Source organism: Piliocolobus tephrosceles, chromosome 8 (genome assembly GCF_002776525.5).
Source record: "Piliocolobus tephrosceles isolate RC106 chromosome 8, ASM277652v3, whole genome shotgun sequence".
Lineage (NCBI taxonomy): Eukaryota > Metazoa > Chordata > Mammalia > Primates > Cercopithecidae > Piliocolobus > Piliocolobus tephrosceles.
Genome location: NC_045441.1, coordinates 98,211,368 through 98,223,784, shown reverse-complemented (window position 1 = coordinate 98,223,784; position 12,417 = coordinate 98,211,368). Strand labels below are relative to the sequence as shown.

Here is a 12,417-nt window from a genome sequence, read left to right as displayed (position 1 = left end):
GACACGATCATTTTCCGGAGGTAATAACATCCTAGTATCTTTGAAGATAAGTTTTTTAGTTTTTTCTCTTTCCATCATCGTCTTAGTTTTTCCAGGTTTGTTTCCTTTCTGTGTTCATGTCTTTGATGTGTGGTTGGGCAGTCTCACACTGGAGATGCTCCAGCAGTGTTGGGCCATCCCTAACCATGCACATTTAGAAGAGAGGTTCTAACAGCCTAATTGGAAGTCTGTGTGTGAGGTTGTCAATCAAAATTTTCTGATCACCACTCAGCCTTTTGTTTAAGGATTCCCAAAGGCAAGATCTGGAAGCCTTCTCTGGGGCCATTCAGTTTCTCAAAGATAGAAGCCTGGCTGGTGATGTGCCTGGCAGCAGGCATTCGGGAAGTCCTGACTAGAAATGGCCCACAGTTCCCCTGTGTCCAGCCCTGTGCCTCACTCCTACTCTGTGCTGAACCTGATGGCCCCATGTCTAGAATCTCTCCAGTTCAACTTCTCTGGCAAGTAAACCTTTGCTCTCTTGTTAGCAAGTTTATTGTCGTTGGCCGGGTGCGATGGCTCACGCCTGTAATCCTAGCACTTTGGGAGGCCGGGGCAGGTGGATCACTTGAGGCCAGGAATTCGAGACCAGCCTGGCCAACATGGTGAAACCCTGCCTCTACTAAAAGTACAAAAATTAGCTGGGTGTGGTGGCACACGCCTGTGATCCCAGCTACTTGGTAGGCTGAGGCAGGAGAATTGCTTGAACCTGGGAGGCAGAGGTTGCAATGAGCTGAGACGGTACCACTGCACTCCAGCCTGGGCGACAAAGCGAGACTCCAGAAAGTTTATTGGGGTACCAAAGAGGGTGTACTGGCAGAAATGGTGATAACTCATCATCTGGTTGTGTGAGGTGGCAGACATGACCTTTAGGTCTAATTGCTATGTATTAAGACCTTCAGCTCTCAAGCTGTGTTTAGTCCTCACCTCACCTATGACTTCTGCTGCTCTAGGAATGTCCTAGAGGTGCCCAGCTTCTTGGAGGTTCTATAGTAGGTCAGTTCCTTTCCCGTTAGTTAATACTTCTCCGGCCACATCCTGTTTTCTTAATATTAAAATCTCATATGCTTGTATCAGTTAGGATGCTTCAGGTGCAAGTAGCAGAAAACATAGACTACCATCCATTTAAATAATTAGGAAACTTACTGCATGCTACCTGAGGTCCAGAGGTGGAGGAGCACCAGTCCCCCACCATCAGAGATTGACTCGCCTTCACGGCCCTTCTTTTATTCCACCCTCTTCAGTCTTTTGGCTTCATCCTCAAATCCTGTAGCAAAGCAACTGTAGCAATTTCAGGCACATGTAGATATAACAAGGTCCAGATGAAGCTGAGGACCACCTTTCCTGTGTGTCTCTTTTTTTTTCTTAATAAACTTTACGTTTTAGAAGAGTTTTAGTTTCCCAGCAAAATTGAGCAGAAGGTACACGTTTTCTATATACCTCCTGCCCTCATATACATAGCCTCTGCCACCATCAACATCCCCCACCAAAGCCTTGTGTCTTTTTTTTTTTTTTCTTTCTTTTTTGAGATAGGGTCTCACTCTGTCCCCCAGACTGGAGTGCAGTGGCATGATCTCAGCACAACCTCTGCCTCCCAGGCTCAAGCAATCCTCCCACCTCAGCCTCCCGAGTAGCTGGGACTATAGGTGCCCGCCACCATGCCTGGCTAATTTTTGTATTTTTCATAGAGATGGGGCTTCACCATGTTGCCCAGGCTGGATGCCTCTTTTTTAAAGTGAGAAAAAACATTCCAAAAGCCCTCTACCACAAAAAATAATCTTAAAAAAATTTCTCATGTCCTTTTCTAAACCAATCATTAGCAAGCAAAATGAAAGAGATTCCTATTATTGGTTTAGGAGTTAAACTGATGTTAGAAAGTCAACATCATAACTATCACCACATTTCTGCTGATCTCATTGTTCTTTAAAGCTAATGCCTTTTTTATCTCTTTACTGTTATTTTAGTAAGATTTTGGAAGAGAGAAGAGAGAAATATGTGTGATCCATCTGCCCTGTTTAACAGGAAGTTCTTCACATTTCCCTGCTCATGGCAGCATTATGGCCAAGATATGGAAACAACCTAAGTGTTCATTGAGGGATGAATGAAGATATATATATATATATATAAAATTTCAGCCTGGTGCCGTGGCTCACGCCTGTAATCCCAGCACTTTGGGAGGCTGAGGCGGGCGGATCACTTGAGATCAAGAGTTCGAGACTAGCCTGGCCAACATGGTGAAACCCTGTCTGTACTAAAAATACAAAAATTAGCCAGATGTGGTGGTGCATGCCTGTAATCCCAGCTGCTTTGGAGGCTGAGGTAGGAGAATCACTTGAACCTGGGAGGCAGAGGTTGCAGTGAGCCAAGATTGCACCACTGTACTCCAGCCTGGGTGAAGAAATAAGACTCTGTCACCAAAAAAAAAAAAAGAAATTAGCCAAGCATAGTGGCATGTGCCTGTAATCCCAGCTACTCAGGAGGCTGAGGCATGGGAATTGCTTGCTCGAACCTGGGAGGCGGAGGTTACAGTGAGTCGAGATGGCGTCATTGCACTCCAGCCTGGGTGAAGGAGTGAGACTGTGTCTCAAAAAAAAAACAATAATAAGGCCGGGCACAGTGGCCTACACCTGTAATCCCAGCACTTTGGGAGGCTGAGGCGGGTGGATCACTTGAGGTCAGGAGTTTGAGACCAGCCTGGTTAACATGGCTTAATCCCATCTCTACTAAAAATACAAAAAAATTTAGCTGGGCGTGGTGGTGGGCGCCTGTAATCCCAGCTACTCAGGAGGCTGAGGCAGGAGAATCACTTGAACCTGGAAGGCAGAGGTTGCAGTGAGCCAAGATCACACCACTACACTCCAGCCTGGGTGACAGAGGGAGACTCCATCTCCAAAATAAATAAATAACAATAATAATAATAATACATATATATATAGAAGGAAATATTATTTAACAATAAAAAAGAAGGAAATCCTGCCATTTTCTACAACATGAATGAACTTGAGAGCGTTATGCTAAGTGAAATCAGACAGAGAATGACAACTACTGTATGATTTCAGTTACAGGTAGAATCTAAAACAGCCAAATTCACAGAAAGAGAGAGTAGAATGCCGGTTGTTTGGGGCTAAGGGTTGGGAGAAATGGGGAGATATTGGACAACTTTCAGTTACAAGATGAATACGTTCTGGGGATCTAATCTCCAGCATGGTGACTCTAAGTAATAATACTGTATTATGTACTCGAAATTTGCTAAATAAGTAGATCTTAAGCAAATGTCACTGGGCTCAGTGGCGCATGCCTGTAGTCCCAGCTACTTGGGAGGCTGAGGTGGGAAGATCCCATGAGCCCAGGAGTTCCTGTGAATACAGGGAGTGATTGCTCCACTGCACTCCAGCGTGGGAGACAGAGACCGTGTCTCTAAAAAATACAAATAAAAAATGCTCTCACCATGGGAAAAAAAACTGGTAACTGCAAGGTGACATATGTTAGCTAACTTGTGGTAATCGTTTTACAATGTACATATATACCAAATCACATTGTATGCCTTAAATATATACAATTTTATTTATGTATGATAAGTGTAAGATGTTATACCTCAGTAAAGCTGAAGAAAAATAAAATACCAAAAAATAGGAAGTTCTTTAGTAACTTTCTTACATATACCTGTAGTACTAACTCTATTTTCTTCTTGTTTTTGTTTTTCCTATTTTTCATTATGAAATTTCTCCCATGTATAGAAAAGTAGAGAGAATAGTATATTGAACACCTACAGGTCTTGTTTTAACAGTTAGTATATTAATATTTTCCAATTATGTTTGCTTCATCTACATTTTTTGATGATGCGTTTTGTTGTAAATTGCAAGTACCTACCATGGCATTTCACCTCAAATGCCTTCCAAATGCATCTTTAAAAAGTAAAGACAGGACCGGGTGTGGTGGCTCAAGCCCGTAATCCCACCATTTTGGAAGGTGGAGGCGGGCAGATCATCTGAGGTCAGGAGTTCGAGGCCAGCCTGGCCAACATGGTGAAACCCTGTCTGCACTAAAAATACAAAAATTGGCTGGGCGTGGTGGCACATGCCTGCTAGTCCCAGCTACTCGGGAGGCTAAGGTAGGAGAATCATTCAAACCGGGGAGGTGGAGGTTACACTGAGCTGAGGTCGCACCACTGCACTCCAGTCTGGGCAACAGAGCAATATTCTGTCTAAAAAAAAAAAGAAAGAAAGAAAGACAGGCCGAGCACAGTGGCTCACATCTGCAATCCCAACACTTTGGGAGGCCGAGCAAGGAGGATCATTTGAGGCCATGAGTTTGAGACCAGTCTGGGCAACATAAGCAGACCCTGTCTCTGTAAAAAATTTTTAAATGAACCAGAAATTGTGGTACATGCCTATAGACCGAGCTACTCACAAGGCTGAGGCAGGTGGATCCCCTGAGCCCTGGCGTTTGTGGCTGCGGTAAGCCATGATCATGCCTCTGCACTCCAGCCTGGGTGACAGAGCAAGATCCTGTCTCTAAAAAATAAAAATAAATACATAAAAAGAAAGGCAACTCCCTATATAACCATGATGCTGTTATCACACTTAATAAAATCCAGCTCCTTTTTAATCTATCTCCTGCAGGATAAGGAGAACCTATCATGATGGAGAGGGCTTCATAGAGAGAGAGCCTGTTAGAAAGTTTGGAAACAAATCTTCATCAATAGAAGATTTGTTAAGTAAATTGTGATATATTCATACTATGGATTACTGGGCAATATTAAAAATAATATAGTTCTATACATGGAAACACTTCTACAACATCACTAGGTTTTTTAAAAAGCGTGTCTCCAAATAGTATGTACTACTCACATTTCATGTTCCGGGTGATCGAGTGATCCAGTTCTTGCTTTAAGATGCATTTGCATGTGTGTGGATGGTAACAAAGTCTGGAAGGATGTAAATCAAAATGCTAATAATACTTGATCTTGGGTGGCAGAGTTATGGATACTGGTTTTTTTTTTTTTTTATGTTTTAGCTTTATCTAAATTGTTTTATTATTTGGGTCTTCAACCATAAGCACACAATAATGTTGTTGCCCTGCCTGATACAGAAGAACAGGCATTGAGGAACGTCTGGGGAGGTGCGTTCTTTGGCCTGTAGACACTCAGAATGAATGGCAGCTTTGTTTTTATAGTACAGGAAGGTGACAGTCCATAATAAATTGTCATCCCAACAGAATTCTTATAATAACACTGAAAAACTACATATGGCCTTGTTTTGTTTTGTTTTTATAGTAAAATATATATAATGCAAAATTTACTATTTTTAAGTGTCTAGTGGCATTAAGTACATTCACAATGTTGTGTAGTTATACTGTCATCCATCTCCAGAACTTTCTCATCATCTCCAATTGAAGCTATATATCCACTAAACACCCCCTCCCTATTCCCCTCTCCTTCCAACTCATGATAACTCTTGTTCTACTTTCCATCTGGGTAGCTCATATAAGTGGAACCATCCAGTATTTGTCCTTCATGTCTGGCTTATTTCGTTTAGTATGATGCTTTCAAGTGTCATTTGTATAGTAGCAGAATTTCATTCCTTTTTAAGGCTTGCGTAATATTCCATTGAATGGATATACCATATTTTGTCTTGTCATCTGCTGATGGACATTTGGGTTGTTTTCACGTTTGTGGTTTTGTTTTTAAGTGACTATACTTTTGGAATCTGTTTCAAGTTCAAGTATTGGAGACCTGAAAAGATTGCAAAGCAACAAATATCCAGGGTGGAAATAAGAGAGAAGGGAGACAGATCAGCAGTGCTGCTTCATGAGACTTGAAGGAACAACTTTCGAAGCAGAAAGCAGAAAGACAATCTTTTTTTCTCCTTCTTTTTCTCCCTATCTTTGTCACCTCTCCCTGCTCAATCACCTGATGGAAGTGGAGAAGTCGTAAAAGCTAGTAACAGTTAACTGTGACTATTCCTCATCTAACTCTTCTGCTAATGTGGATGTGTTTGATTTTGGTTTTGCCTTGTGTTGTTTTGTTTTTTACTGCCTAAGAAGCAGGTAATTCTACCTCTTATTGTGACATTGCTTTTTGTAAGCTTAACCATAATTAAGATGACATCTGTTGGGTTGTTTTATACACACATGGAATTCATTCATTCGTTCACTGAAAAAAAATTTCTCTTTAGCACCTACTGTGAGCCAATCATGCCCCACAGTGCATAAAAGGGCTTGTCAAAAAGTAAATTGAAGCCGTGCGCAGTGGCTCACGCCTGTAATTGCAGCACTTTGGGAGGCTGAGGTGGGCAGATCGCCCGAGGTCAGAAGTGCAAACCAGCCTGGCCAACATGGTGAAACCCTGTCTCCACTAAAAATACAAAAATTAGCCGGGCATGGTGGCAGGCACCTGTAATCCCAGCTACTTGGGAGGCTGAGGCAGGAGAATCACTTGAACCTGGGAGATGGAGGTTGCAGTGAGCAGAGATCACACCACTGTACTGCAGCCTGGGTGACAGACTGAGAATGTCTCGTAAATAAATAAAAAATGTAAATTGAAACACTCATCCTTAGAAAATACAATTAAACTACACACAGCTCAATATTAAGTGAGAGGCATGGGTGCAGAGTAAGGTACCAATGAGGGGCCCATCACCAGGACAAAACTTTTTTTCATGCCAGTATAACAACAGTTTCCTAAAATCATAGCTTTGTATCAAAGAACATATGCATAGGACTGTGTTTCTTCCTTACTGATATTTTTGGTGATTGCCCTGATCTTGTTTACCTGGTTGATCTTCCTGTCAGTTTCCACTTTCAAAGGAAAGCAATTGTATGGCAAGTACAGCTTACTTACCTGCAAATGGGTGAATACTTGTAACTGAATTCATAGAAGAGTGGTGTAGGTTCAATTCACTTTGTCACGAATCGGTGAATACTTGTAACTGAATGCATAGAAGACTGGTGTAGGTTCAATTCACTTTGTCACGAATCGGTGAATACTTGTAACTGAATTCATAGAAGACTGGTGTAAGTTCAATTCACGTTGTCACGAATCGGTGAATACTTGTAACTGAATTCATAGAAGACTGGTGTAGGTTCAATTCACTTTGTCACATTCCCATATCTGACGTTCCACTTACACTGTTGGGCTTTCCCATCATTCCTGTCATCTGCCCCAGGGACAGCAGCTGGCGCAGAACTTGACTGGGTCACTGGAGAGAGCTGGTCACTGCAAACCCTTCAGCCTTGATAGTTTTCCCTTATGCAAAATCACCACCGACGTGCCCTCCCTGAGGTACTGGCGAGGCTAATCAAGCCGTTTTTGTTTTTTTTTTTTGTTTTTTTTTTTTTGAGATGGAGTCTTGCTCTGTCACCCAGGCTGGAGTGCAGTGGCACAATCTCGGCTCACTGCAACCTCCGCCTCCTGGGTTCAAGCGATTCCCCTGCCTCAGCCTCCTGAGTAACTGGGACTACAGGCATGCGCCACCACACCTGGCTAGTTTTTTGTATTTTAGTAGAGACGGGGTTTCACCATGTTGGCGAGGATGGTCTCAATCTCCTGACCTCGTCATCTGCCCGCCTCAGCCTCCCAAAGTGCCAGGATTACAGGTGTGAGCCATGGCACCTGGCCATTAACAGGCTGTTTCCTGAGCACCATTAAACTAGGTGGATCTTGTCACCTCAGAAAAGGTTTATTTGGTTTATTTTCTTTGTTCTCCCCTCTTGCCCTTAGACCACCATCTGCAAATAGCATAAGCAGCAGCGCGTCTTCGAATCATAGCGGCCACACTCCAGAGCCCCCACTCCCACCGGTTGGAGGTGACCTCGCCAGCCGACTGTCCAGTGATGAAGGGGAGATGGACGGAGCCGACGAATCCGAGAAGCTAGACTGTCAGTTCTCCACGCACCATCCCAGACCTCTTGCAGTAAGCCTCCTTCTGTTCCTTACTGTGCGTTCTTTGCCTGTGCTTTGCAGACACTTAGGTGATCATACCAAAGGCATGATCCTTCCTAAGGCAAGGCTGCCTGTGCAGTGTTTTACAAAAAGACTTACCATGAGTTTTAACGATTGCCTTAGAAATACCCTTGAACATTACAAAAGGAAAGGAATGGGCCCCCAGCTGATTATAATCCCAAGTACTTCCACATACTACTAAAAAGAAAAAAAGGGGGAAGAATGGATAATCCTGAGTATTTACGGCCCACCTTGAAGCAAGCATGCTTGAGAAATCGTGTTTCTATAAGTGCACTCAGGAGCTGATCCTTTGGCCTTGTCCATCTAAAAACGGAGCCTCTGATGTCCAGGGTTAGCTCGGCTCACCTGCTCTGGGAACCGTCTGTCTTAGCAGCATGTCAGGGGTCAGCCCTTGTTGGTATTCTCCCCTGTTGGTTCTAAGTATTACTGTTGTGTGACCATATGGCACCAGAACTGAGCGTGTGTGTGTGTGTTGAAGGAAAGAAGAAGCATTTCAGGTCACCATGATTGCTGATTAGTAAAAAGGGCACTTTCTTTCCCCTTCCTTGAATGAGTGCACGCTGACAGTTCAGAAGGTCTTGGAAACTAAGGTGGGAAACAGGAGGCATCTGCTGGAGGCTTGTTTATTGTTTGCGTACGAGCACTTGAAAAGGGACTGCCTGGTGCTGCCATTGCAGAGCCAAATGCAGGGGCCTAGAACATGGGACCTCGTGGTGGTTTCCTCTGGTGCCAGCCTGAGTCCTGCAGGATCAGCTCTTTCTCTAGACTGTGTAAGTGAAGTCCATCCTGGCCCGCATCAAGATTAAGTGAATCCCTCTTCCCTCCTCTCCGTGTCATGAATGAAGGCCAAGTTCACTTTCTTTCCTTGGGATGATGCTTACCTGTGGCTCACCATCAGCCTGAGACTTTCCCTCTTGATTAGTACAGAAAATAGTCAGGGACGATTAAGGATGCCTTTGACTGCCAGAAGTAGAACATTCAACTCATCTGGCACAAGCGCTAAGGTCATTTAATTATATCACATAGCAGGGAGTGTAGAGGCAGGTACTCCCAAGCTTGGTTCAGCTTCTCCACGATGTCATGGAGCTGAGGGACAATCTCTACAACTCCCTCTACCTTTCACGCATGGTCCCAGTCCATCAGCTGCAGCTCTGACATTTCATCCTCACCCAGTGGTGTGCTACTCAGGTTGGAAAGGACAAACAGAAAAGGGGTCTTCTTCCAAGATGCTGCCTTATGTTAGGAAAGAAAATCTTCCTATGAAAACCCCAGCAGACTTCCCCTCATATCTACCAGAAATGGGTCACATGCCCATCCCTAGATAAATTGGCAGCAGAGAAGGAAGGGGTTGCAGTGACGCGGGAGGAACCAGCCATGATTTATCCCAAGGTTCTGGGAGGACACCCGCTTGATTACTGCTCTGTGTCAGATATCAAAATAAAAGTGTGGTTCTGTTTGCAAGGAAAAGACAGAGGTGGGAGTGGGTGGTAGTTGGTAAGGTTGGCAACCAGTAGGGTCTGCCACAGTGGCCCACGCAGTGAGGATCTACAGCTCTGCTGGAGGCGTAACATGCCAGCCAGGAACTGGAACTTCTCAGGGCCTAGCCTCACATCTGTACGGAATCAGATACACAGGTAGCAAAGACAAAACGGTGCCTCCAGCTCCTGAGTCTGAAAGAAATACGAGGCTCTGCCAAAAGGCCAGACTCTGGAGCACATCAAGACATTTGTCCAGATGACAACCTGCCAGGCTACAGTGGATTAGCTAAACTCGGGATGTGGCGCAGCTGTGTGCCCTTAATGTTTTGCTGATTTAAATGGAAAGGCCACGGATTTGTGTCTTTGCTTTGTCCCTTCTCTCATGGCCAGTTGATACATTAAATCATTGTTTGTAATGAATGCTTGCTCGGTGCATCTTTAGCAATTGGGATGGGGGAAGAAATGATGCCTAGACCTGGAAGAGCTCCCACATGCTGCCAGGGACCAGCTTCTATGTTGGAAAATTCCCTTTGTATGTTTTCTTGCTTGGTCAGTAAGCACTTAACATGAAGGTGCAGAAAAGTGTTCTTCGTCAGCAGTACCAGATTTGATGGGTGACAAGATTTTAATGCGAAAACCCCCAAAGCACCAGTAGAAACAGAACAAAGGGAAGGTCTTACATTTCCTCCTGAGAACTGTTCCAAAGTCTGGTTCCAGGACGGGTTTGTGGAATGAGTGCCAATCCAGCCCTGTGTCTGGGAGAGAGGCCAGGGAGCTGCTGGGAGGCCTGGAGGAAGGGGGAGAGCTGCTTTTGAGTTATAGAGTCATTTGCAGACTCGCCTGAGCCCTAAACCAGCCAAATGTCACCTTCTCTGAGGCTGCTTCTTGCATTTCTGTCTGAGAGCCTTCCGGTTGTCCTAACATCATAATCAAATGTTTATTAAACATCTGAATGCCGATATTTCATCCACATATTTTAAGAGGGATAGTGTGCTTTAAACATTTTGTGGATCCCTGTCTCCCCAATCTATTTGTTAGCCCAAATGCCTACTCTCCTCATACTAAGGAGAAGGAAGAGAATGGGCTCTCCTGTCTATACACTGATAGTCGAATCAGGTATGTAGGCATCCTGTGTATAACGTAAAACAGCCATGTCATGAGTCCAAGGCAAAATGGAATAAAGCAGGCAATGGATGTGCCATGGGAATTCATACTGGGAAGATCATTCAGATGAGAGCCATTGGAAAGGAGAGTCTTGATAAGGGAGCCGGGAGAGAGAGTGGGGAATTGGGATTGACAAAAGAAGAAGGAGACAACAGGGAGAAGGAACAGCAGGAGCAAAAGCTTCAAGGTGGTGCTGTGTCCCAGGACAGCCTACAAAGACTGATTGGAGGCAGAAATGGGGTCGAGACTGGGAAAGGAAGGCATTTAGCCTGGCTGGAAGCAAAGTGGCTCTGTTGACATCAGATAGGAAAGGTGGGACCTGGGACACTAGCACAAGCAGTTCCCATTACTATCATGAGAAGCAGGGAACCACCAAGTTCCTTGAGAAAATGTGGCTGATAATAGGACAGATGGTCCTGAAAAGTCACCCTGGGTGCTGGTTGTTTCTTTTTTTCTTTTTTTTTTGAGACACAGTCTCAGTCTGTCACCCAGGCTGGAGTGCAGTGGCACAATCTCAGCTCACTGCGACCTCCACCTCCTGGGTTCAAGCAATTCTCCTGCCTCAGCCTCCCTAAGAGCTGGGATCCCAGGCGCCGCCACCACGCCTGGCTAATTTTTGTATTTTTAGTAGAAACGGGGCTTCACCATGTTGGCCAGACTGGTCTCAAACTCCTGACCTCAAGTGATCTGCCCACTTCAGCCTCCCAAAGTGCTGGGATTACAGGCATGAGCCACTGTGCCTGGTGTTATTTGTTTCTTAACCAAAAAATGCTGGCTCAATCCCAGGAGTAGAAAACGTAGCCCCCTCTGTGCCACAGAAAATCGAATGTAGCTATTGTTGAGTTGCAGTGTGAGGTTCTGCAGAAAATCCAGAGCTCAAACTACAGAACTGCAGAAATATTTTTGGCTTCATACGGTTTGCTTCTTTATTTTGAGTGAAATTGTGCCCCTGTGTGTTTTTATGCAAATGTTATTTTTCTCTGTATAGTTTATATTAGCTTATTAACCTGTAATCAAAATTAAAATTTTTTTTTCCTCACAGTTTTGCTCATTTGGGAGTCGCCTCATGGGACGAGGGTACTATGTTTTTGATAGAAGATGGGATCGTTTTCGATTCGCACTAAACTCCATGGTAGAAAAACACCTGAATTCACAGATGTGGAAGTAAGTGAGCAGCTTTTGTGCAATATAAGATCCAAGCTGCCCCACAGTTACCTGAACCCTAACTTTCCAAATAAATGTCAGTGGCTGACTTTTCATAGAACAAAATGATTCTGAAGTCAGGATGTTTGATTAATTCTTAAATACCAGCTCTTCTTAATGGTTTACCTGAAGGTTTTGAGAAGCACAAATGATATGTTACATGCTTTGTCTTTTTTGGAGACCATTTTTGTGTTGGTAATCCTCTAAATGAGAAGGATATTAGATAATATGTTGTTTGTTTACCTATGTTAAAGGGCCTTTTTATTGCTCCTAGAGAATCTAAGGATATTAAGAACATGCTTCTGGCTGAGTGCAGTGATTCACGCCTGTAATCCCAGCGCTTGGGAGGCCGAAGCAGGAGGATTGCTTGAGGCCAGGAGCTCGAGACCAGCCTGGGCAACATAGCAAGACCCCATCTCTACAAAAAATAATTTTTAACAATTAGCTGGGTGTAGTGACGCACACTTGTGATCCTAGCTACTTGAAAGGCCTGGAGTGGGAGGATCGCTTCAGCCCAAGAGTTCAAGGTCACAGTAAGCTATGATTGTGCCACTGCACTCTGCCTGGGCAATG

General features: G+C 44.2%; 1 protein-coding gene across 19 annotated transcripts in view; it reads left to right on the top strand.

Moving 5' to 3' along the window:
• Positions 1–12,417, top strand: part of ATXN7L1 (ataxin 7 like 1) — a 268,359-nt gene that overhangs the window by 241,402 nt on the left and 14,540 nt on the right. For all 19 annotated transcript variants that reach the window (XR_002724661.1, XR_002724664.2, XM_023183053.1 and 16 more), the window contains 2 exons: positions 7,757–7,949; positions 11,684–11,805. Coding sequence is in view for 17 of the 19 variants with exons in the window: in XM_023183053.1 (XP_023038821.1) it covers positions 7,757–7,949; positions 11,684–11,805 (315 nt within the window). In the remaining 2 variants the exon portion in view is untranslated. The remainder of the gene's footprint in view (positions 1–7,756; positions 7,950–11,683; positions 11,806–12,417) is intronic.